This window comes from Sylvia atricapilla, chromosome 9 (genome assembly GCF_009819655.1).
Source record: "Sylvia atricapilla isolate bSylAtr1 chromosome 9, bSylAtr1.pri, whole genome shotgun sequence".
NCBI classification, from domain to species: domain Eukaryota; kingdom Metazoa; phylum Chordata; class Aves; order Passeriformes; family Sylviidae; genus Sylvia; species Sylvia atricapilla.
In genome coordinates, this window is record NC_089148.1 from 25,829,542 (window position 1) to 25,856,150 (window position 26,609).

The following is a 26,609-nucleotide window of genomic DNA, read 5'->3' on the forward strand; positions in this document are numbered from 1 at the left end:
ACATCCACATGGCTTTGAAACCCTTCCAGGGATGGGGACTCACCACTGACCTGGGCAGCTGTGCCAAAGCTGGACAGCCCTCTGCGGGAAGAAATCTTCCCGAATATCCAACCTAAACCTCCCATGGTGCCAATTCCTCTGGCTGAGCTGCCGGTGTTGGAAAGGAGTCCAATCCCCACCTGGTTCCAGGGTCCTGTCAGGGAGTCGTGAGAACATTTCCCCATGGCACAAATGGCACAAAGCTCCAAATGCCAATAGCCAGAGAGGCAGGGGCTGCACAAGCACAAATTGTCACAGGGAGAACAGTTTGGGCTCTGCTTTGCAGCTCCTAAGTGTGGTGGGAAGGAGCAGCTGGAGGAACTGAGCTCAGATAAAGCCATGAGAGCACAGGAAACTTTGCCTCTCATTCTGAAGGTGCTGAAAGAAGTTGGGAGCCCCAGGAAGGGGAAGCTGTATGTCACCAGCGAGCTGTTAGCACCAGACAGCACCAGAATGGGCAGAGAGCAGCTTTTAGCACAGTTTGACTGAAAAACACTCCCAGATCCATTAGGAGGAACCCAGGACTGACTTGCTTTAACAAGAGGCCAACCATAAACTCCGGGGTCTCTTGTTCACACAATGCTTGAAAGGCAAATTAGAGCAGCCAGATTGTTTTTCCCCCACCACTGATCCCAGCTCCTGCAGCCAGCAGTGAGGGAAACCTCTGGAACAATCCTGCCAAGGGAAGCACTGGGCAGGCACAGAATCACAGGAGAACACAGCTCTGCCAGCCTCAGGCTCTTCCTGGGTCCTACCTCAGCTTTTTGATTATTTGCGTCTGCATTTTGAGGGGGTTTATCCACCCCACAGCAGAGCGGCTCCCCCAGCAGAATTGTCAGTGCAGATGGAGCAGCAGAGACCCCTCACCTGTGCACAGGTGAGATAAAAAGACCTTTTGTGAGCACATCCAGTCTCCCTTGGAAGTGGTGCTGGCAGGTCTGGAGGAGGATGGAATGTTCCACATTCCTGGATAATAGAGATGCTCTCTCAGGCCTGCCCAGGGACACAGCCTAAGTTTCTGCCCTGAGCAGAAGGTGAGATGGGGCATGGGGATTGCAGGATTTGGGTGTCAAAGACAAGCAAACCAAGAGGGGACAGGACCTAAACTCATCCCACTAATGTGAATTTTTCCAGGAAAAGGGCAGGAAGGTGCAGCTATACAGCCCTAACATCAAACCAACCTACAGCTGTCTCCAAAGTGACCCTCTCTGTGCCCTTGGATAAGATATTGCACTTTAATGCCTGCAAATCTGATTATTTCAAGGCTCTTAGTGTTCACATCCAACCAAACAAGTTCATCCAAACTGAGATAAAGTATCTGTGCTTCTTCCCCAGGAAAGTTTCCAAGACAGTAAAAAAGAGCCTGTGAATTATTGAAGAATTAAGTGTATCTGTTATTTCTAGAGCCTTTTGTTTAAGGAAAAGCCAGGAGTCCACGTGCTGCCCCAAAAGTTGTGTAAAGGAGCACCACACACCCAACCCGAGGGCAGCGCTGGGGACAAAGAGAGGCAGCAAAGGGGACAGAGGGGTGCTGAGGGCTGGGGTTTATTGGCTATCCTTAGCAGCAAAACAGTGTTCTTAAATACAGGGAGAAAAATCAGTATTCCTCTTTTAGTGCCAATTTGAGAGGGGAAGGGGCTGGGCTGCCCCAGGGCACACTCCAGCTCTATGTGATGACGGTGGGCCCCGAGCGGCCGGTCCTCTCGTGCAGCTGGGAAAGTTTCAGTGCAATGGAAATCAGAGGTGCCAACATCACCTGCAGGGAGGAAAGAGAGGGCTCAGAACTACTCAGAGAAAATCCCAAGTTCCAGTGGGGCTGCTGCCATCTCCCTATGCTGTATCCCAAACTCCACATCAGCACAGGATTTAGGTAAATCCTAAGTTTGCCCCTTGCCAGAATGAGGGATTTTCAGTCTTTTTGTCAATTATGGCACAGTAAGTTAGGCACAAAGAGCCCACAGAGGGTTTGCTGGGGAATACAGAATCAGAAAATATCCTGCGTTGGAAGGATCCCCAGAGGATTATGGAGTTCAACCTCTGGCCCTGCACAGACACCCCAACAATCCTCCCCTGTCCCTGGGAGTGTCCTGGAGCTCTGGCTTGGGGCTGTGCCCATTCCCTGGGGAGCCCGTTCAGTGTCCAGCCATCTTCTGGGTGAAAAACTCTTTCCTGATATCCAGGCTAAGCCTAAATACAAGAGGAGGATTCTTTTCCTCCTCCAGTGCCTGCAAGAGCTCAGCAGCATTTGTAAATGACATGGCAGAACATTTACTGCACTCAGTACAGAACTGGGCAGCCTCACCTTATGTACAGCTGCATCTTGTGATCTCACTGATTTTTTTTTTTAAGCAGGCACAGGGGTAACACAGACAGGAAAACTATGCTGTGGCAGAGGCAGCTGTGAGGGGATTCCCATTAATACTTGCTCCACACCGAACATTTTTTTTAATTTTTTTTTTTAATAATCCTATTAATACTGGCATGAAAGACACCCAACCTCCGGCTCCCCAAATCCCTGGCACATCCACTCGGCTCCAAGCAAAGCAGGGCTAAGGCAGGGCAGAGGGGCAGCACCCACCTGCGGGTCTTGGTTGATCTTCTGAGCGTCCTTCTCGTAGCTGTCGATGTAGAGGCGCACGGTGGCGCCCGCGCTGCCCGTGCCGCTCAGCCGGAAGATGATGCGGGAGCCGTCGGAGAAGATGAGCCGCAAACCCTGCTCGGGGACACGGCAGGGAAAAGCCTCCTCTCAGCGCTCGTGGCTAGCCAAGCTGTTTTCCAGCCTGATCTGCACCGTCCCTTCTCTTCAGGGAGCCACAGAAGGCTGCTGTGTTACCCTCTCCCCGCTCCCATAGGGATTCATGTCCATGATAACCCACACTGGAGAACTTGGAACAAGACACTGCATTCCCAACTGTAGCACTGTGTCTGTGTAACAGGCTATTCTGATGCACCAGCTAATTTGGTTGTGAGTGATATTATCAAAGTACTTGGCAGTTTGGCTGTTAGAGCTCTCAGGAATTGATCGAGGTTACTGAGAAAACCACAGGATCAAAAATAAGAAGAGAGCTTGAGAAAATGTCTGCAAAAAATATAAACCCTAAACAGAGGAAGCACAGTGTGAGGATGGATGCTTGGCCAATTGGATGTCCTGAAGGACGTGTGCCTGCCTCATGAAGAAGCAGCTTGGCCAAACCAGAGATGCCCATGTGGACAGCAGACCTAGAATCTCTATCTGCCATGTGATGTAAACGATGAACAGCTTCTGTTGGCATCATATTGATTCAGTTACTCAGTAACCCATTTCCCCCTCTGCTCTCCATGGAGACAGGGCATGGAGGACGCCCTGTGCCCACCTGGTTCCTGGAGACGCTGCCATCCACGGGGTCGTTGTACTCGAAGTTGTCAGCCTTCTCCACTGTGTACACTTTGTCCCCAGCTGACAGCTGCTTCCCCACGAAGGAACGGTCAAACATCAGCGCCTCCAAATCCTTCATCATCTTGTTGGCAGCATCTGCGTCCACCTCCTCGTAGTCGTACCTGCAGCCAGCACCACACGCAGCGGTTAGGGAGGGGAGGATGCAGGGGGTTTGGTGGGCTTGGGATGTGTTTCTCAAGCTCTTGTGGGCGTTTTCTGCTCTCGTCGTGGAGGGGAGGATAGGTGGGAAAAGCACATAAAAGCACCAGAACATATTGTCCAGAGAAGCTGTCCTGGATCCCTGGAAGTGGCCAAGGCCAGGTTGGACAGGGCTTGGAGCAGCCTGGGGCAGTGGAAAGTGTCTCTGCCCATGGCAGGGGTGGCACTGGATGAGTTTTAAGGCCCCTCCCAACCTAACTCTGTGTGAGATTCTATGAAAAGAGAGAAGGATCCATGTGCAGCCCTACATCCACATAGATCCTTGGGATACAGCATTTCACAGGCATTTGGTGCCAGGAGATGAAAGCACAAAGTGCTGTCTCACATCAAGTATCACAGACTGAGGGCCAGGGCCAAGATCCAACTGATTGCCAAGAATTTCCTGCAGTTCTGCCCACAGCAGCCCACCAGCCTCCTCATGGTTACTGCAAACACCCTCAGTGCATCCCCACAGCAAACTGCAGCTGTGACTGCACCAGGAAAACATCCAGTGCCAGCTTTGATGTCCCTGCCCGGGTAGGAGAGGCAGCAGAGGATGGCTGGAGCCCTCTCCAGGACCCAGACTCCGTGTTCCTGCTGCCTGTGGGATTTGTGCCGCTCTGTTTTCCCTGCCTACCCCATGCTCAGCGTGCTCTGCACACATACCTCCAGTGCTAAAAGGCTGCTTTTTTATCCTAGACTTTGGCATTTTTCCCCAGGTTTCCACGCCTCAGATGTGTGCTGGCTTTGTGATGAGTGGGGAGAGGAAAGAAAAAAAACAACAAAGGAAAGGCAAATTCTTTCACTTGGCAATTTGAGATGGAATTTTCACGTAGATCTTCCAAGCTAAAAGATTTCTGCCTAATGCTTTCACAGTGTTCCCACCTCTGCTTGTGTGCAGGCTGGTTCTCATTCCTTCCTTTGCCATCTTCCATGTCTACTGCAGCTTAAATCTGAGTATTTGGGGACTGGACAGGACCTCAACCAGGTAAATAACAGCCATGGAGCTGGGCATCTATTCTATGAGATGCTGCTGTCACTGAAGATATTATCACAAATTAATTTGTGATGTGGGCTCTCAAGAATATTGATCCCATGGCAAAAATGACTCTTGAAGGAAAAAAAATCTCAATTAAAAGAATTTTAAAAAAGGTGTTTTGCACATAGAATATGTCCAGACTTTGGTACCAGATTTGTGTCTGGAGAAATAACCCAAAGCTGGACACCATGAAGGGTTATGGTGAATCCCCATTTCGTGGCAGAAATGCTTGGGGAGTTTTAAATTCCTGCAGGACAAACAGCAATGGAGTGACACAGGAACAGCCCCACGGTGGCCTCAGGGCTCTGCTCTGACACAGCACAGGGAATGGGAGGGGTCAGGAGCACTCTCCCCACCTGGTGAAGAAGTTCCTGCCATACTTCTGCCAGTGGTCCTTCATGATGTCCTCCACGCTCTGCTTGCGGGCGGCCAGGATGGAGAGCCAGGCCAGCACTGCCCACAGCCCGTCCTTCTCTCGGATGTGGTCGGAGCCTGTGGGGAGCCACAGCACTGACACAGCTCCCACTCCTCCCACACCACAGTCCCCACCCCGTCTCCTGTCCCCCAGCCCCCTGGCAGCTGCACAGCTCACAAATGGGAAGTATTTCCAGAGCTCCATCCCTGCGGCGTCGTTAAAATGGGTCAGGATCTCATCAGCTCCAGCCCAAAATAAAACACTCAGCATCTTTTAACACACACATACAGGCTGTTCACCCATCCTTAACTCTGTTCCCAAGGAAGTAATGGGGAATGTGCAGTAAAAAAGACATCAAATCAAAAACAAAAAGCAAATGCAAAGGAGCAGCTTGGGAAGGAGAACATCAACAAGGAGAACATCAACAAGGAGAACATCAACTCCTCAGCAGCTGTCGTGTCCTGTCTGCCAAGGAGCACCCTGGGATCATCTCCTGACCCAGCACCAAGGGGAATGTCAGCCCTCCTGAGGAACAGAACCCAAACAACCCCAAAATCACCCCAGGATGGGGAGAGGAGCAGCAGGGCAGGGAGCAGCAGCCATGGGGCTGGCAACAGCGGGGCAAGGAGAGGCTCCATCCAGCTGCAGAGAGCAGGAGAACCCTCAGCCTGCTCCCACTGGGGGCTGGAAAAGCTCCTCTCTTGGCTAAAGGAGCATTCACAGAATCCCAGAATGGGTCAGGTTGGAAGGGACCAGAGTGGGGCATTTGGTCCAACCTCCCTGCTCCAGCAGGGCCATCCCTGGGCCCAGGATTGCATCCAGATTTTTGACTGCCTGAGGGAGACTCCACACCTCTCTGGACAATCTTTAAGGAAGTTTTTTCTCATGCTGAGGTGGAATTTCCTGGGCCTCAGTTTGTGCCCATTGTGGATTCCCCCAAAGCTGGCACTGCAAGGAGAGCAGGCAGCCCAGCCTTGCCCTGGAAGCACAGTGGGATCACACAGCACTGACCCCTTGGAAACCTGAGAGGTGCTGGACCTTACACAGCCCCCAAATGAAATGGGATCAGGTGGCCCAGAACACATCCAGCCCACACTTGGTGCCTCTGGTGTGCCAGTTTGACCCTGTGCCCCACAGCTGCAAAGTTTTCTCCTTCTCAGTCTGGAAAACCTCCAAACAGGTATTAAAGAAATCCCAGGAGCGCTGCAGAGCTGCCATGGCACCCTCTGAAGGAGTGCCAGAGTGGGAATCCTCTGGGAAAGGGCTGGGGGCAGGGCAGGGGTCACTTTACACAAAACCCACTGTTGTGGATGTGGCCATAAATTATCCCCACAGTCCCTCACAGCAGAGAGAGCTGGGCAGAGGTGATGGAGAGGAATGCTAAATAAACACCAGTCCCATGTGATGTATCAGCTTATTGCTGGAATAAAATACCCAAGGAAGCAAGCAGGAATTCTGTCATGTCCCATTACTCTAATTGCTGCTGGACTCCAGTCCCACTGCCTGACAGTTTGTTTCAATTTTTACTGGGTCCTTTGGCTGCTCCTTCACCTCTCTCCTCTTCAACACTCCCACTCTGTCCAGCTCCAAACAACTCATTAATTTCCTATCAATCAGGCCTCCTCACCCCTTGTCATTCCCTTTACCTTCCTAAGTGCATTTGCCACGTGCACAAACCCCTTTGCATTGTAGGGGAGTCCAACTCTCCTGGAGCCTTTCCCAATCTGTTCCCCCAGACTGCTTCAGCTCCCCCCACTTGGATGTGCTGCTGCCTGGCCAAAATCCCAAACCTCTGTCTCAGCCCCTGCTGCCACTGGAATCACTTTGATTTGGGAGGCAGCCCCTTACCTGCTGGGGGATGGAGAGAAACTGAGCTTGTTGCTCATACAAAGGTGGAAACAGTTTTGGGGAGCTGCTCCTTTGAGATCATCTCCCATCAGCAGCTCCAGGAATTTGGTTTTATTTATCTCCTGAAGCACCAGTGTGCTCTCATTAGCCAAGGTCCAGGATATAAACTCAGCACATGCTGAAATCATTCAGGGCAAAACTCCAGAATCTTTCTTTACTCGTTATTTACTTCAAGATTTCCTTACAGAGATACCAGGTTCTCTGAAATTCACCTTTCCTTCCAACCCACAGCCAAATCCCAGTCCCACATGTCAGAGTAAAATCTGACTGCAAAAATATTGCCCCTGGAGGCTGCTCAGCCCCACAGCAACCAGCTCTCCCCCAGATCCCATTTCCTCAGCCACAGCAAAGCTGGGTAGTCCTTTCCTGTCAAGCTGTGCATCCCAGCTCCACAAAGCACTTCACCCCAGGTGTTTGGGGACTTAAGGCACCCACACACAAGCTAAATTCCTTCAGGACCTTGTGCCTTGCATTTCCCACCAGAGATCCTTACAGAACAGGAAAAAACCAACATTTCAGGGAGAATTCAGACCAGAATAAACTCAACCTTTGTGCAGGAACCAGGTGCTGATTCAGGGCCCAGGAAAGGTCCCACTTCCACAGGCAGGACACAAAACCACAGGGAGATGCCAGGGAGAGCTCAGGGAATGCAGAGACCTCCTGGGAATCCTGCCTGTCCTGAGCACCCTGCTCTGACCTGCAGCAAATCCTGCTCCTGTCAACTTCCCTGCACACCCCCAGTAAATTCCTTGTGATGTTCACTTTGTCTCTCTGTAACTCACTTAGACTGTTCAAAGGCAAGTGTTAATTTAAACTTTATAAATCATACCTTGTTTTCAGAACAGGAAAATGAGGGCCCTATTAAGCTCAGAGATTTAATAGTGACCTGAAACCTTCCCTAATAAAACTCCATGCTCCAAACCGTATTTCTTTCCAGCAATGAAAACATTGAGAAGGTTTTCCTGGCCACCAAGAGTTGAAAAATACATTAAGCATTGCATTTAATCCCCACAGACTCAGTGACCAGGCTCCTAAAGAGGCCCCCAAACTTCCTGCCTATCTCCACGTGCCTTCCTGGAGAACTGGAGGAGAAGGAGCTCCTACCTCACAAAACCTTTGTGCTCATTTCCACACTAATTCCTCCAAGTATTTTTGATATTTTACAAGTATTAACAACTGCAGATGAAAGATAAATCCCAAGCTCTAAAGAATAAACAACTAAGAGGAGGAACAACACCACCATGGGTGATATTGGGAATGCTGACTTACCAGTCCCAAAACTTTCCTCTCCACACAGAGACAGTTTGTTTGCATCCATCAAGTTTCCAAAGAACTTCCAGCCTGTTGGAGTCTCATACAAAGCAATCTTTGTAGCCTGGGCCACCCTGCCAAGGTAAGAAGGCTAAGTCACATCCCTTGGTGCTCCCAGAGGAAATGGGATCAGCAGCTCTCCTGGGGTCCCACTGAAGGCAGGGCATGGCACTGCCTTGGTACAATCCCTCTATTTCACCCCAGTGTGAATCTGGGAGATGAGTGGGATGTGCATTTACACAGGTACAAACACACAGCTCTTCAAAGCAACTTTAAGTTGCAGATCTCAAAGCATCTCACCAAGAAAGCTATCTAATTTATCACTGATATTTGATATTTGTCACTACCAAATTTAAGGAAAAGAAGGGTGGGGAGACTCATTTGTTTGGGTTTATCTGTAGAGAAGAGAAAGAGACGAACTCTGCCATGTCCCAAGGCAGGTTTTAATCCATTAAACCTCATTGCTGCACTTCTCACCAGACCAAACACACAGGACAGATCCAGGTGAAATCCCAGGAAAAGGATTTGCCCCCCAGTTAAGGAAGGACACTGAGTGCTGTGTCCAGCTCTGGGATCTCAGTTTAGGAAGGACATTGGTACCCTTGAGCACATCCCGAGGAGGCCACGAGGCTGGTGAGGGGCTGGGAGCACAAACCCTGTGAAAAATGACTGAGGGAGCTGGGGTTGTTTAGCTGGAGAAAAGGAGACTCAGAGGTGACCTTATCACTCTACAACTCCCTGAGAGGTGGCTGTGCTCAGCTGGGGTTGGGCTCTTTCTCCAGGCAGAATGAGAGGACACAGCCTCAGGCTGTGCCAAGGGAAATATAAGTTGGATATTAGCAAAAAGGTTTTTATGGAACAGGTGATGAAATACTGGAACGTTCTGCCCGGGGAGGTGGTGCAGTCGCCATCCTGGGTGTGTTTAAACAAAGCCTGGGTGTGGCACTCAGTGCTGTGGTCTAGTTGAGGTGTCGGGGCTGTGTTTGATAATCTCGGAGGTCTCTCCCAACCTGGTGACTGTGCTCAAGGGGCATGGCAGGGCCCCCTGTCCCCAGGGGTTGTGTTACCTGTCCAGGGCCCCGCTGGTGGGCATGCTGCGGGCCAGCCCACGCACCCCAGTCTGCTGGAAGTACGGGATGCTGAAGATGTTGGCGGCGATGACGGCCACCGAGTCCGAGGGGTTGACGAAGAAGCCGTGCTTGCCCAAAATCATGTTACGGTCCTGGGGGAGACAGCACAGGCACAGCTCAGCTCCCTGCCCAGCCCATCGAGCCAGCAATTCCCCCCAGAGGTTTTCTGAAATAAACACGGAGCTTGGAAGAAGTTACTCAGCAGCAGCTCTAGAGTGTTTCACCTTCCTGCTGATTTTTCACAGCTTTAAAGATATTTAAATGCAGTTTGTTGTTACTGAATACAGTACCCAATTTCTGTGGTGGGAAACAACAGGGAGTGGTTCCCTTCATTCATGATTCCAGAGGGAAGAAAAGGAAAAGGTGCACCTCAGTGTCCAGGGCTGGTTAGAGGGAAAGAAGGGGAATTCTGAGCAGCTCCTTTACCCCATCTCCATCAAAGGCAGCTCCAAAGTCGTACTCTCCCGTCTTCATGGTCTGCACCAGGTCGGCAGCATAGGTCAGGTTGGGGTCAGGGTGGTGGCCCCCAAAGTCCTCCAGGGGGGTGCAGTTCACAGCTGAATTTGCTGGGGCTCCCAGCTCCTCACACAGGATCTTCTTCACGTAAGGGCCCACAACTGTGTCAGCAAACACAGAGAGGAAGGTTTGGCCCAGCCACGGCACCACCCACCTCAGGCTGCTCACTTTGGGTCACTTCAGGTGCTTTGTGGTTTAGGAGCTCCCAACAAAATCCACCCCATCCCTGCAAGTGTCCCTGGCCAAGCTGGACAAGGCTTGGGGTAAACTGGGCTGGTGGAAGGTTGGGTGGCTAGCTCCATCCATGCCAGGGGTGGAACTGGATGAGGTTTGTGGTCCCTCCCAACCCAAACCATTTCAGGATTGCATGGAACATTTCACTGAATCCTAGAATGGTTTGGGTTGGAAGCAACCTTAAAGATCAGCTCATTCCAGCCCCCAAAACACAACACTTGACAAAACAAGATAACACAAGACATGAGAAGTTTGCTCCCAAAAAGAAAAATCCAGTGTGCCACAAACCAACCCCCCAACTTGCAATATAAATTCCAGAGAAAATCTTCCTGTGACAAATCCCCAAGGACATTTGGGGTGCCCCAAGGCCAGCCCTTCTTACCCCCATGCATGGCATCGATGCGGATCTTGAGCTGGTTCTTCCCTGAGAGCAGCTCCTTCAAGGCATTGAAGTCAAAGATATTCCTCAGCATGCTGGCATAGGCCTCCACAGAGTCCACAATTTCCACTGGGAAAGACAAGGAGACAGGGATCAACCCTCACAGCCTGGAATTGTGATGGCCAAGTCCTGCTGCTGTGCTGAGGGTCCTCAGAGCCAAGGGACAGGGCTCAGCACAAAGCCCTTGACCATCCCAGAGAATCAGAATAGGGACAGGAATAGTGGGGCTAAATTAGGGATTTAATTACAGGCTCTCACTGCTAATCAGGTCACAAAGGGACCAACAAAATCCTTAAGGCAAGCTCTGCTCCCAGTTAAGGCTCCCTGGACTTCCTTCAAGAGGGCTCAATCCCACTTTGCTTAAATTTAAAAATATGTATATAAAATCAGATCTTTAATCTCCACCTAAGCCAATGGGAAGTGTGAACTTAATAGTTCAAAATGTTTCACCTTTGCAGCCAACATAAAACCAAAATACAGCATAAAATTCCCACTACAAAGAAATGGGGGCTGAGAGAAATACCAACTTTTATTATCTTTTCACTTATTTCTTTGTTAAATATAAGCACCAGGAGATGGTAAAAAATATACTTGCAGTATTTTTCAAAAGTATTTTTAAAATTTATTTTCATATTTCACTGCTGACTGAAAAAGTCACGTGTGAAATGTAACAACTTTCCCACTCACAGGGACAACTTTTATATGTGAAACTGTGGAAAAAATCACTTGAAAGATTAAACTCTGTAATTTTTAATTAGGAAAATGCACTTTAACTGCATTTTTCTGTTCTCAAGTACATGTTTGCCTTGCAGAAAAAAACTTTGATTTTAGGGAAGTTTGAGGGATCAAGATTTTGATACTGAAGTAGAAAACTTCTGCAGGACAGAAAATTATATAAATCAAAACCAGCAAATAAACAAACACCAGGAGCAATGTCCTCACTGGGATTATGCAACAGATGAGAAGGAGAGGTCAGAATGGCCACAGAAACACCACAATTCCTCACCCTTGCCAAGAGGGAGAACATTTCTTTACCTGTAAATGGTTTAAATTTGTTCTCCAAGTCAAACTGCTGCTTCCCAATGGTGCCCAAATCCACCTGGAGATCTGGGCAGATTGCATATTCCTCAATTTTCTTGCTGATTTGGAAAATTTTATCCGTGATGGCTTCAGGAGCAGGACCTGCAAAATGAAATGGGCAAAGGGGAAGGTGTTAAAGGATCCAACTGCAAGAGGAGTGAACTTCAGGAATACAGCAAAGACCTGGGCTGGGAATACCCTGCTGGGAGAGGAGGAATGAGGGGATGATGCCTTGGGAAGGCTGGCCTGGAGCAGAGACTGCACAGAGCTGGGAGAATAAAGGGGAGATTTATTAAAAGGCCTTTAAGGTACACCTTGAGAAGGTCAAGAGCCTGACCAGGGCTACACCCAAGGTGGACCCAAAATGGACCAAAATGGATCAAAATGGGCACAAAAATGCCTGACTGGTCACAAGGTCTCACACTTTGATCAGTTTTGGTCCATTTGCATCTTGGGGTTGAATTGTCCCATTCCAGCCCCAGGCTGTGAGGTCCCATCCTTGTTCCTCCCTCCAGCCCACCCTTGTTTGTGCTTTGGGGCTGAAAGTTGTCCTTGGTGTGCAGCAGGAGAAGGATTTGTTTTGTGTCCCTGCTGTGTGCAGAGCTGAGTGACACTGACTGTGAGCTCAGAGCTGTCCCCTGGGCACCACAGAACCTGAGACACAGCACAGAGAAAACTGAAGGGATCAGGTCCATCAGGGAAACCACAGCTCAGGGCACTGATTCCAGGGCTATGAACAGAAATTTAGATTCTTGGGTGGACACAAGAAATAAATAAAAAAAAAAAAAATTAAAAAAATTAATAATAATAATAGTAGTAGTAATAATAAGAATGTTGTTTTAAAGACAGTTATGACATACAGAATGACATGGTAAAAACCTTTTTATCATGGCCTCATGCTGTTTTCTATACAGTTTTTACTTGAGAGTAAATTTTAATTGGTTAATAGTTTTCTTGTTTATTATTTTATTAGTAAAAGTTATTAGTAAAAGGTTAGTAAAAGGTATTTTACTTGCTTATTAAATCTATCTATTCTCAGATGGTTTACATATTTTCTTTACTGATTTTTATGGGACAAATCCCTTGTTATTACAAGTGTGCTTATTTTTCACCCTCAGAAGAGACTGTTGTGTTAAAGGAACTTCTCATTCTCAAAACAGCTTCATATGGGAACTTACAAATTCTTAGAAGAACTTATAAGAAATGACAGGCCAGCTTTTTAACCCATTCCTACACAAGAATAAAGCAGGGAGTGTCGGAACCCTGGAGGCTGAAAATTTCAAGTTTTCTGAGCTGAGAGGTGCTGACCCTCAGGCAAACACTGCATTTAACTTGAGACCTTAGAGCAGGCTTCCAAAATTGTGTAATAGCACAGAAGTTGTATGGGTGTAGTTTGAGTGGTGGTGTGTGATCTCACAGGGTGGAAAAACTTAGATTTGGAGTTTTGGTATAGAGTAATGTGTGTGGGCCAAGATAGAAAATTCAGAGTGTTGTCTAAGTTCCTCCTCTTCACCTTCTTTTTCCTTCTTCTTCATGAAGGTAAATAGTTTTCTGTGGGTCTGAGAGATTTTAGCCTGCTAGCAGCTGCTCACTTTTTCTTCTGAAAAACAGAAGAAAACAGGTTTCTTCTGAAAACAATCCTGGCAAACAACTCTCCTATCTCAAAACAATTTTCTCCAGGTGGCGTTTTGCTGTTTCTCTGGTTTAACCAGGGGCATTAGAGAGGTGTCTTTCCTACTCACCAATCATGCTAAATCTGTACCAGAACACCTTATTAAAGGTAATAAGAATTAGAAAATAAAGCCTTTTTTCTATGCTCTTTGCCTTCTGAAACACTTGGAGCCTTTCTTTCGTGTCCTACAGCAAGTTTTCTCTAGTTAAATGAAAGAGGTCTGCCTTGGGAACCTCGAGTAGTCATTATTAAATCAAAAAAGTAAATAATATAAGTGTATCACTTTAGTATCGAGTAATTATCTCTTAAACAGCCTCAGTAAAAGTTAAAAGCACTCTGTTTTGTCTCCTTTCTCTAACTGGCAAGTTCGAGCTCACGCTGTGTGAGACATAACAACCAAAACCAAACTGGAGTTTTGGTCTCCCGTGCCTTTCCTGCTGACCTCAGGCACAGGGGAGCAAAGAGGACTGTAAGCAGGGGGTTAGGAGGCCTGACCTCCGTTGGAGATGTTGAATTTGATGCCGAAGTCGCCGTTGGGGCCGCCGGGGTTGTGGCTGGCCGTCAGGATGATGCCGCCGATGGCTTTGATCTTGCGGATGATGCAGGACACGGCCGGCGTGGACAGGATCCCGTTCTGCCCGATCACCAGGCGCCCGATCTGGGAGGGCAGGAGCACAGCAAAGCTCTGTCAGGGCAAATCCCAGCCCCCAGCCTAAAACCCAAAACTCTGCCAATGGGTAAAGCACAGCCCTGTTCCTGCCAGAGCGCCCTGCAGTGCATCCACCCCGCTCTGCTGTGGCATTTTCCTCCAGGAATGCTTGTAGTGGCTTCACCTTGGCCAATTCCTGATTCCCAAAATTAGTGTCGTGGTTTGAGTGCCTCCTACTTTACTCTTTCTTACCCCTATTTACTCTTTTCCTGCTGTGAGATAGGACTAAGAGAGAAGCAAAGCAGGCTCCAAACTTTAAAAGGTATAAAGACAGGTTTATGAACAAAACTACAAGAAAGAAAAAAATTAATCAGAATCAGAATAAAACCTACAAAACACTTCCCTCTCCCCCAACAGCTTATTTTCCCTTCTCAGAGACAATGTATAAAGACAAAACTTGGAACTCTTAGTCAGATTACCACCTATAAAATTGTCTTTCATCAGTTCATTTAGAGAAAAAAGTCTCTTTTAGTTTGCCATGGAATCCTCCACAAGAAAAAAAGCCAGACCCATGACAATGCTGCACATGGATGTACTGAAGGGCTGAGTTCTCCACAGGCATTAAACACCATAAGAAAACAGCATTCCCTCTGGCTGTGGTCTTCAAACACACCATGGGGCAGAGAGAAGCCAAAAGAACACAGAACTTGAACATCCTGGGAGCAGCTGCAGATTGTTCCTCGCAGCAGGCAGCACACCTCCTTCCCATAAATTCAGGGATATCACTGAGATTGGATCCAGAGCAATGTGCTGAGCAATATACCAGCATTAGAATGCAGGCAATAAAGCAGGAGGCGCAGAATTCCCTGGAAGAGCACACTCCTTCCCACAGCCCCCAAATGAGGTGACAGGATTTAAACCACACCAGACTCCTCTGCCACCAACCGAGGGGTCAGACCCAGAGCAGACTGGGAAAGGAGGAGGGATTTCATTCAGTCACAAGCTGAGGAATGGAGAGGAGCATTCCCAAGCTGTGGTGGGTGCTGAGCCAAGGGCATGGGATGGCTGTGATTCCTGTCCCCTGGCACTGCCAGGTGCTAAGCCCCAGCCTCGCTGCCCATCACTTATTGCCTGCTCCAGCTGTCACAGCCCAGCTGCTGGCAGAGCTGCACCTCCAGCACAGAACAGCAGAAATGGGAAAAAGCACTTTACAAACCCAAAGTGTCTCTGTCTCCAGCTGCCCACACCAGTTCATATTGGAGCTCTGACTCTGCACACACTGATCACTCATTTATTGCACCTCACGTTTCATTTGAAGCAGCCCAACCTCCACAGGGTTTGCTTTTTCCCCATTCTCAAACACACTTTATCCTGTGCTTTATTCCAGCCTCCAAACCTTGCTCCTTTTCAGTTTCCCTGAGAATTCACCTCCAGGAAGCTCCTCTCCAAACTTCCCCTCCTGCTCCCCAGTTTCCCTTTGAAGGTCACATTCTGCAGCATCAGTGGCCCAGGAATGCTGCAGAGGAAGGGAGAACAAGGGATTTCCCCTGCCAAAGCAGGCAGCAGCTGCAGGAGAGCTGGATAAACACACCAAATCCCCTGTCCTTGCCCTCCCTGCACACCTGAACTGCAGCAAGGAAGGAAAGGAAGAAACACTCATCCCCACGTGTGCTGCTCTGTGATTTGGGTCCTCCTTGGCTTCCAGAATTTTTCAGCTGCCACCCATCCAGTGCTAAATCCTTTGTGGTAAGCACTGGGGAAGGGTGCTCAGTGTAACAATGTGCTCAACGATTTACACTTAATCCTTTTAGAGTCTATGGAATTTCTTATGAGGAAAACCTCGGGCAGCAATGATGGAGAAACACCTTTCATGGAATTCTAGAAACAGACAGACCCACTTTGTGCAGAAACTTTGGGTTACAGCACTTCAAAACCATCCAGGTAATAATTCCAGCCTGGTTTTACTGAAAGCCCCATTAGGATGCACACACGGACTTCCTGCAGCCCCTCCTCCCCTCAGGAACACTGGGAACAGCTTTTCCAGGCTGTGGAAGTCGGTGGCTGCAGCTCCATGGTGTCCTCAGCCCACCCTTACAGCCCTTTCTGTGCAGGAGATGCAGCCCAAGGCTCCAGTCCCACACCCTGAGCACCACAGAGGAGAAAAATCCATGGAAAATACCCCCAAAAACCCCTAAATCCCATTATTTAGGCAGACCTGGGCCCAGTGCTGGAGAGAAAAGTCTGAGCTGGTGAAGATGAGCCTTATCTCCCCCTCACCAGCAGATCTGTCCTGGTGTCAGGCACTCCAAGCCTGGCTCTGTGCACATTTTCCAGCTCTTCTGCTCAGCCCATACACTGATTTCAAAGGAAGACATTAATTTGCAACGCCTGAAGATTTTGTCCCCCCCACCAAGATGGAAAATAGGTGAATCTTAAAATTAAATGAATAAAATTCTCTCCTCCTATTTTCCCACTCATTATTGATTACATTGTCCAAGTTAGGCTTCTTGTCAAACAAATTCCTAAAGTCAGGTCCCTTTGCACAAAGTTTGCTCTGCCCATAGAGATCCAGGAGAGAGAACAGAACTTTATCTTCTTAAAAAGCAGAAGGAAACAAAGGTAAAAGCCCATTGCATGAACCATGATCTACCACAAACACACAAGCCTCTTGCTCTGCTTCCAAAACACAGAATTCCAGCACAACTGAGCTCCCTATAAAGGCTGTCACTCACTTGCTGACTCTCAGATCAATTTTCAAAGGCTCCCTGAGTATTTATCCCACAGCCACAGTTTACACCTGGTTGTTCCTTTTCCTTTGCCACTCTGGTGGCTGTCCCTGTTACTTCATTTCTGAAGAGTACCAGGGGTCTATATTCTCATACAAAGACTGAAAAATCTACAAGGTGCAAAGAGCTTGGGGCATGCCAAAGCACCAAACAAGAACACACAAACCCCAGGCAGAATTTATTCTCCTTTCTCCACGTGTATTCTCTGCCCAACTGCAACACTTAGAGCAAAAAAACAGTAATTCCTGCACCCCCCAACTGATCTGCCATTAAAAACGTCACTGTTAGCAGTTGGACAAAGCCTTTGGGGAAATTAAATTAATTTCTGATGGATTTCTGCATTTCTCAGCCACACCCCACAGGAATTGAGCCGTTTTAACATTTACCGACCCCATTGGCAGCAGCCATTTGGACAATCAGTTCCACTGCAGACTTATTGAGGTACCTCCCATCACCTCCAACCACCAGAGAGGCTCCTTGGCGATCCCTCAGGTCTATGGAAAAAAAAATGCTCTGGATAAAATTCTGCAAATAGTTCAGCTTGGATTCAAAGTAAAAAGTCTTCCTCCGCAGGCCGCTGGTGCCCGGTTTCTGGTCGCTGTAAGGAGCTGTTGGCACCGTCAGCAGAGGCAGGGGAGCGTCTTCCATGTCCTTCCCTCACACAGATGCATTTAAAAAAGCCAAATATGCCAAAAATTAAACCCCCAGCCTTGACACAGCAATGGCCCACCTACGAGGCAGGAGTTCAGGGGAGCTGTTGAACACCCAGAAATAGCTCCCTGCACCTTCTGTAACCGAAGCCGTGTCCTCACACTTGCGGTGGGGGATCAATGTCAGGGAGAACGCACAGTCCCACGTTGCTCTCCCTCCCTGCGAGGCTGGCAAAGGATCCCTGTCCTCTCTGTCACCTCCTGGTTGCCACAGGCACTGCTCCCAGCCATGCCAAGGAGCCCGGCAGTGTCAATCCGGGTGGATCTCCCTGGGGCAGGGAGGTGGGAGCACGCTGGGCTGGGCTGGGCTGCTCTGGGGTTTTCCCAGATCTGCAGGGCACTGCCAGGTCTGGCCACACACTGGGGCTCTGGAGGCAAATTTCCAGCAGGATCCTGCTGGAGCTATTTTGCAAAGTGTGGTGAGTTAAAGGTCACTCTTAAAATGGAAGGGAACAGATCTGTTACCTCCCGTTTGCTCATGCGACTCCTGCCCTGACAACCTGACTTCCCACGGCTCCCTCAAACTCAGGGAGAGCTTCCAGCAGGAACAGCCGGTCAGCCTCTGGCTGGAAAACCTCAGGAGCCTCAGCTGAACACCCCCAGCAAGTCTCACCCAGAACAAAACCACAAAAAACTAGTAAATGTTTGAGAAAACTGCATCCTGTAACATTATTCATTGTGGGACAGCCAAAACACAAACAGAAGAGACTCAGATATCGGGAAACTGCTGTGAAGCCTCATCTTCCCAAGCATGGGGAAGGTCAGTGAAGGAAGGGAAGGCTGAGGACTCCCCATCCCTGGAAGTGTCCAAGGCCAGGCTGGACAGGGCTTGGAGCAGCCTGGGATAGTGGGAGGTGTCCCTGCCCATGGGGTGGAACAGGATGGGCTTTAGGGTCCCTTCCCACCCAAACCATTCCATGATTCTAAAATCAGCCTTTCCTCCAAGCCTCTTTAACAACACTTGGAGTCCTCTGCCCAAGCTGCTGCATAGATAGATAGATATTATAGATATTACTGGAGCAATTAAAGAACAGACACTTGGCCATGACTCTGTTTGTCCCACTATTAAAAGCAGGAAGAAGGAGATGTGTACACACAGCTGAATTGTGACAGGTCTGAAGGTGCTCAGGGACTCTTTCCTGTGGTGTTGATCCTATCATTGCTCAAATTATTGATATATTTCCTTCCAAAGGCGATCACAGGACCATAAAGTTTGGAAAAGCCCTCTGAGATAATCCAGACAAACCCCTAACCCTGCCAAGGCCACCACTGCCCACGTCCCCAAGATCCTGATTTATCCATCAGCACATTAAAACGGAGTTGGATAATTTGTGTGAACCAACACATCTTTCACTCCATCAGTGACACTGCCTGGGATACAGCAAAGCTGCGTTGTGTTTTATCCACCCACACTATTCCAGCACCTTGCAGCTCTTTATTCCCATGCAAAGGCCCAGGTTTCCCTCTAGTGGCACAGAAGCCAAAATCCAGCTCCCAAAATTTCACCTGGCAGGAAAAGGCCTAAGCAAGCTCTTTCCCTTCTTGCTGCCCTGGGAAATGCCGTGGCATTAAGTGACAGGAGGAGGGCACAGGACACCCAGCAGCTCCTCTGACTGCACACGGGAGGAACTTGGATTTACCGTCAGGGAAAAGCCTGTGGAGGGTTGGAATTTGTGTGTAATTCAGTGCATGTGGAGTAGACAGAGGAATTAAATTGAATTAAGCAGGAGGGGAGGAGGGTCATTCATGACCTGATGGTTTTTCACTTTATGTGCATAAACAATGTTCATGCACATAAAGTGAAGCACACTCTATTAAATGAAATATAAAATAATGTATAAAAGGCACAGGGACAAGGATGGCCACACCAAGCCCACTCTTGGGATGCTCACCTGGGAAAGTTCCAGGGCTTTCCTGTAACACCTTCCCCACTGTCTGGGACAAACTCAATCACCAGTTACTGGCCAGCCAGGACTGCTCAGGCCTTGGGGATCACCCCAGCCAGGATCAGCAGGGGTTTGCTGCCAGAGGATTCAGAGGTGCAAAATATCACTGAAGGTGGGTGCTGAGCACCTTTGGACTGGGGCAGGGACTGGGGAAAGGTCATTTGATAAGGGAGGCTTTGCTGGGGTGATTGATCATTACAGATCCCTCAGGCCATCTGCTCCCTCCCCACAGCTGGATAACAACACCCAGGTCTCCTCCTGGAAGGTAAAAACCCCAAACAGTTTTTACTGAGTTTGGAGGAAGGTGACTGAACTGGTTTTTGGAAGCTTTCTCTCCAGGTAAGCCCTGCCAGTGCATAATCAGCCTTGCAGCTGGAAGTGCTTCCCTACAATCTGCTGGATATGTGCCTCACTGGCACAGCAAACAAAGAGATCATCGTCCTCTTCCTGGCAACTCCTCACTAAAAAATCCTTTGGCATTCGGTTTGGAGTGCCCTCTTTGCTACAGAAACACCCCAATGCTCTGAGCTTTTCCTTCTGTTTCCTGGATTCCCATGGCAGGGGGAGGCTGGTGAGGGTATCTCCCTCTCCCAGCAGCCAGCCTGGCACAGACAGGGATATTTCCTGCCCCAGATCTCCTTTTATGGTCCTGCACTTCACACACATAAGAACAGAGGTAAAACTATTAATTAACTGTTGATAGAAGGACAAACAAGACTGCTCTGAGAGGGCTTAAATTCATTAAACATTGCAGAGCCACAGCTCCTCCCTTTAGCTTAATTCCATGGTCCCTGAGTGATCCCCTTAATTCCCTCTCCCTGAGTGAGCTGTGCCATCTTTTTTGGGAGATGGAGCCTTCTTCACCTGGAGTCTTCCCCAGGCCTGGGACAAGGGGTAGGGTTAGAGCCAGACTCTCCCACATCCTCACTCTGACACAAACCAGCCTTCCTCCAAGCTGCAATTTTATATTTAGGCATTCAGGCAAGAAAAATAATTGTAGGGGAAAACCCACCATGGAAAGGCCAAACTGAACAGTAATTCCCTGTTCCCATCCCCTGCTCCACCCTTGGGTCAGGCTTCTCCAAGGTCCAGGTGTCCTCTCCTCCCTCCTCCTCTCCTTCCCTTCCCATTCCTCTCCCAGGTCTTTGTCCCTGTTCAGAGAGCAGATAAAGCCAATGTCCCCTCTGTGGGGCTGTGTTTAGCTGCAAAGATTCCTTTTCCAGCTTTGCAGGAATTTCTGACAGCCAGCAGCCGGTGACATGCATCTCCTTCTGCTCCTTTTCTGTGCTCAGTCAGGAAGACACTCAGCCTGAAATCCCGGGCAACAAATGGAGTAAAACCACTTTACATTTCATCTGTGACTCTCCTTTATAAGGCAGAAAACCATTCCCTTAGCTCCTGCCCTCAGGAAAGCTCCAGGGCCGGTTCTGTCCCCGCACATCGGCCATCAGAGGGTGCCAAAAGCCCTGGAAAACCCCACGGAGCAGCTGCCAAAATCTGACACTTTCTGCCGGGGATGACTCCGGCGCAGGCAGCCACTGCTGGGAGTGACATTTGGTAATGCCAGGACAAAGGGAGTCCAAGAAAAATAAACAGACTCCAAGTGTTGGGCATACAAGGAGTGCTGCTCCCACTGCAAAACGCTTTGTTTCTATTGAGAATTGATTAAAAATCCGAGTTTGGAAGTTGCTGTAGAGATTGCAGAGGGAAAGAAAGATATATTTGGCACCATCTCAGCAGCACAAGTGCAGTCACATATGAATCACTCCAGAATGAAGGGACTGCTCTGTTCCTACCACGGCTGAAGAGAAAAGTTGGGTGGCAGAAACAGGCTGGCAGGGCTGGGAATGAATCCCCATCTCCAGGCTTGTCCCACTGGCAGGGGCTGAGCCTTCCTTCCCAGGGAAGCTCACACCATCCACCAGGATCGGGAAACTTTCTGTTCTAGAGTCAGCCCCTCAAAGCAAATCTGTATTTTATCTCTGCTCTCCTGCCCTTGCACCAGGGAAAAGGGGAGGGATTCCAGATTTCCTCAGTGCTCCAGGATTTCTGGCCCCAGCCTGCTGAGACAGAGCTCCTGGCTCTTGGTGCTCTTGGAAATCTGAACCCAAAAACCACCTTCCACTATCCCAGGGTGCTCCAAGCTCTGTCCAGCCTGGCCTTAGACATTTCCAGGGATCCAGGGACAGCCACAGCTTTCCTGGAAAACCTGTCCCAGGGTCTCAGCAGCCTCACAGGGAGGAATTCCTTCCCTACAGAAAGACCTCACCCATTCCCACTGGAATCTCCCACACTCAGACCAGATCCTCTCTGAGGGCTGGTGCCCCAGCTCAGGCTTAATTTCCTGATTTTCACTTACAACAAACGTATTTTAAAATCCAGAAATTATGTTTTTCTGGATAACTGGATGTATTTATCCTATTTCTGGATAACTGGATGTATTCTACCCATCCATCTGCTGTTTATTTTGTTACTCTGTAACTTGTACTATCAATATGTACTGTAAGTGTACACCTTACACTTCCATGACTTCAGAATTCTTTGAACTTCTTATTGATGTCTAAGCTATCTCTGTTCTTTTCTAAAATACATTTCAGCTCCTCATCTGAAGCATTAATCAATATTTTGCCCATTTCAGGATGCATTTCTCAATCCTGGTGAGCTCACATTTGGAATAGCACGTGGAGAGCAGCTCTGCAGCCCAGCTCCCTACCCCAAACTTTGCCCTGACAAAGGGCAGGGGACATTTCTGCCCTGCCAGCCCAGCCCCAGCTGAGGTGTCTGCTCATGCAGAGTCATTGTCCCAGGAGATTACAGCTAAACCCCTGGTAGGATGAATTTCAACTCTGCCTGCTGGATTTGCAGAGATTAACTGCAAAGCACCTTAGCTCTTGCTCTGAGCTGGAGTTTCAGGAGTGCAGAGTTTAAAATTCCAAAGGGGCACTGAAACTGGACAACCTGACCACTTAATCACCTTCCACTGTAAACTGACATAAGCCAATTAACTTTACAGGCAAAAAAAGAGCCTGAGCTGGTGTAAAAAGAGGCTGTGAGAGCTGCTGCAGCTGCTGTCTTCTAAAATCCACATCATCTGCAGCCAGGAAATAGCTACAAGTGGTATTGATTTCCTCACTTTAGATATCACATCTCAATTTCCCCTTCTGCCTCTGAGAAAAACAGTAACATAAGGAAGTCAGAAATTGAGGTTTTTCCTACTGGCCTGGAGGATCACCACATTTAACCCTGGTACACAGGGGTTGCTTTTTTTGGAAGATCTTTCTTTATGAGCACTTTATTTTGATGATTTTAATCCCAGGAGCTTTTACTCAAAGGGAAGAGCTCAGTGGGAACTGCTCTGGGAGCTGTGACAGAGCAGCACAAATTAAAAAGGAGCTAAAAGGAGAGCAGTGACAAATAAATGCAACAGGTTTGAACACTTGGTTTCCTTGGGTAACTCAGTGGGGGGAAAAGGTTAAAGCAGCCAAGGCAGGAACCCAAACTTCCTGGGGGAGAGAACAGCATTTTTAATAAAAGCCCTGTTTGTCCTGCAGCTATAAAACAAAAGCAGGCACTATTTAACATGCAAGGCACAGCCTGGCACTCCAAACACCTTCCAGCAACGTGCCTGAGTGTGGCAACTTGGAAAAGTGTCCAGTTAGGAAGGAGCCAAGGGCACAGTAAATTTGGGGAACAGCAGGTGACAATGTCACTGGATCAGCCTGGTGCTGCTTCTACCATCACACCTGGATTTACAGTTTCTGTCATTTTTGACAAAAAAATTATTGCACAGCCACAGTTCTGCTGACTAGTGATGCTCCAACAGGACCTGTGAAGATCTGATTTGTGTGATTAAAGAGTCAGACTCACCGTGTGGGAATAAGATCACGGAAAACTGGCCCACAGACAAAACAAAGCTGGTAGGCTACACTGGATGCCAACTGGGAGTGGCAAACAATCCCAATTTCAGTTTACTTACAGAAATGCAAACTTTAAAATAAGATAAACACCCCTTAATCTCATGACTACAAACTGAGTAGTTGCTACTTAAAAATAAACACTTAGTTCCATATTAACCATTCCAGGTGGAGACAAAATTCAAGCTAATTTTAGCATCCTTTCCTTTCATGTTGTAAAACTAAAGATCATCAGTTGTGATCTTCAGGTCTGTCCTGTGCCTGGAGAGCACCATTCAACCAGATCTTAACACCACGTGATTTTAAAGCATTCATCAACCACCTCTTCATCCAGAAATTCACTTTTCCAGCAGTTTGTTTAGTATTACTCAGCTTTTCTCAGCATGAGGCCACTGAGTTTTCCCCCCAGAGCTGGCTGCTGGAATCAAGAGATGTTCGAGTCCCAGCACTTGGACAAATCCACAGCTGCAGGAACAAGTTTCCATGTGCTGCTCCCTGTTCTGCAGGGCACTTTCTTACCATGAATGAGGTTGTCCATCCTTCTCTTTGAAGGGCAGGGAACTTCCAGTCACTTCATATTTACTATGAAGAAAGAGGATTTTCAGAGACTGTTACTTAACTACTCTGTGGTAACCACCAGGGAACTGATATTTGCAATTACAGAGAAACCCCACAGACCAAGCATCCCTCAAGCACTCCAAAACAAGGCAAACACATCAAAATTTATTTAAAACTAATGTTTTGCATATGCTAAAGGAACCCTCTGGTTTTAGTCATCTCATTTCTTGGGACCAGAGAGTTTTGCTACTCTCCAGTTTGGCAATGGAGTTCCTGCACTGCCTTTATTTAGGCCAGAGCTGCTAAAAAGTAGCAAATATCTGTAATTAGCTTTCCAGTGGCTCTGCCCCCTGCAGCTCACCCCACTGTACCTCTGGTTACTTATCCAGGCTTTACCTGCTGTTCATTTATTAACCCACATATTCTTCCACACGTTTCCTTCCTCCACCTCCCGTTTTTCCCGCCTTTCCCGGAACATTTTCTGACTTTAGGGCCAATTCTGTCCCAAGCACTTGGAATTCACGTGGCCAAAGTGCTTCGAGGCAAATTGCTGCCGGCAAGGGCAGCCCTTGGGGAGCCTCTGCTGCAGTTCTGGCAGCTCTGCACCTACGTGAGTGACTGCACGATGCAGGGGAGGATCCCAGACATTCCCGGCCCTCCACGCTTCCCAAAACACCTCCTCAGACCCCAGCAGGGCTCTACCCCAGGCCTCTGCTTCTGGGATGGAGCTGGAGTGTAAACCATGGAGAAGTCGGTGCTTGGAATGCTGCCCACATCCCACCAGGCCCCGGGTGCACATCCAAAAACCTGCACGAAGTCACGTTTCATCCCAGGGAACAAGTTTCCCACTCTGCTGATTGCCAGTGATGCCCAGGGATCCTGTCTGTGTGTGCACTCAGGCAGGAATGCTGCATATTCCAGCTCCAACCTCCTGCCAGAAGAAATAAATGAACTGCTGCTTTTCCATCAGGGAAGGCTGCTCTGCCCATCACTTCCAGAGGTGCACACAGCAGCCAGGGATGCTGGGCTATGGAATCGAAGTTGAACAGCTGCCACACATCACAAAAGACAGATTTCTACATGGCTTAAAAAGAATCCAAGCCCGTTATTTGCTTCTTTGTGCCCTAAGAAGGCAGCAATCCCAAATTACTATTTTTTCCCCTAAGAAGTCAGATATTTACAAACATTGAGGCACCTGGGAATTTGAAACAGGTAACTCTGAGGTTCTTCCCTAAGCACCAACACCCTCAGCCCTCGCTCCTTTGTGGCCCATGAGGAAGAAAGTTTTCTGCTTGTGTTGGTGTCCCAGAAGAATCCTTTTCCTTTGGAAAGGAGTAAATGTAGGGAAAAGCTTCCCTTTGCTTGACTTCAGCACCTCTCCCCACCAACATCACATTCCCCGCTGGGATTCCCTTGGGCCGCCGAGTGACAGGAGCAGGACGAACCCACGGAGGAATCCCCAGGCACATTCCAGCGCAGTGGAAGGGAACGCTGCTCCCTCACCGTGCCGCTGGCTCGTGTTTTAGCTGGAAAACCCAACCACAGCCAGAAAGAAGAAGGAGGAATTAGAGCAAAGTCGTGTTTGCTCCCATACCTCCGCCCTGGCCAATGTCCGCCCGCTCCGGCAGGCAGAGGGAGAGGCTGCCGGGGGGGTTTTTCTGCCAGGACCGCGAGTTGTCCCACGGCAGCCCCGTCAGCTCGTGTCACTCCCCGCGTTACTTCCACGCCTCGGACACGCCGAGCGCCAGCGATTTGCGGCAGCGATTTCGGCCGGGGCCGCGCTGGGAGCGGGCCGGGAGCGCACCGCGGAGCCGCGCAGCGCTCGGTGCTTACCCCGTTAGCGGCGGCGATGCGGACGATCAGCTGGATGGCGTCTCTCATGTAGAAGCGGCCGTCACCTCCCACCACCAGCGTGGCGTCCTGGCGCTCGGCTGGCGGCACGGTGGCCAGAATGCTCTGGATGAAGTTCTCCGTGTAGTTGGCATTGCTCTGGAATACAGTGACCCGTTTGCGGAGCCCGCTGGTGCCCGGCTTCTGGTCGCCGTAGGGCTTGGTCTGCACGGTCACGATCCGCACCATGGCCGGCTGCGGGAGAGTTCCGGGAGCCGGGAGGGGACCGCGGGGCCCCGGCCCCGCCGCCGCCACCGCCCCGCGACCGCCCCTTAAAGGCACCGCCCGCTTCCCCGGCAGGCACGTACCGGCCCACGGGCGACAGCATCCGTGTGCTGGCCTGTCCTCCCTTGTCCCGTCCTGTTCTGTCACCTCCTGTTCTCTCCTGTCCTCTTCTGTCCTCTCCTGCCCAGTCCTGTCCTCCCTTGTCCCGTCCTGTTCTGTCATTTCCTGTTGTCTCCTGTCCTGTTCTGTCCTCTCCTGCCCAGTCCTGTCCTCTCTTGTCCTGCCGAGCGCCTCCGTGTCCCAGTGCTCTGCTCCATCCGAGGCGCTGTCATGGAATCAGGGAATGGTTTAGGTTGAGGAAAGAGCTTTAAAGATTTTCAAGTCCAGCCGTTCCCCAGCAGTGCCCAGGTCACTGCTTAACCCGTGTCCCCAAGTGCCACATCCACACGGGTTTTAAATCCATGCAGGGATGGGGATTCCACCACAGCCCTGGGCAACTATGCCAGGAGCAGACACTTTCCATCAAGAAATTTTC

At 49.2% G+C, this 26,609-nt stretch overlaps 1 protein-coding gene across 2 annotated transcripts; it reads right to left on the bottom strand.

The window, feature by feature from the left end:
• Positions 1 to 1,568: 1,568 nt before the first annotated feature.
• Positions 1,569 to 26,081, bottom strand: PGM1 (phosphoglucomutase 1). 2 transcript variants are annotated; one of them, XM_066325358.1, is made up of 11 exons: positions 25,793 to 26,081; positions 13,892 to 14,054; positions 11,680 to 11,826; positions 10,588 to 10,713; positions 9,882 to 10,072; positions 9,393 to 9,547; positions 8,284 to 8,399; positions 5,048 to 5,183; positions 3,393 to 3,576; positions 2,618 to 2,752; positions 1,569 to 1,795 (listed from the first exon to the last, which is right to left on the bottom strand). In XM_066325358.1, exons 1-11 carry the CDS (start codon positions 26,036 to 26,038, stop codon positions 1,706 to 1,708), a joined length of 1,689 nt encoding a protein of 562 aa, XP_066181455.1. In that variant the 5' UTR covers positions 26,039 to 26,081; the 3' UTR covers positions 1,569 to 1,705. The 2 variants fall into 2 exon arrangements, with proteins under 2 accessions (XP_066181455.1, XP_066181454.1); XM_066325357.1 differs by lacking the exon at positions 25,793 to 26,081 and adding an exon at positions 17,222 to 17,514.
• Positions 26,082 to 26,609: the final 528 nt, after the last annotated feature.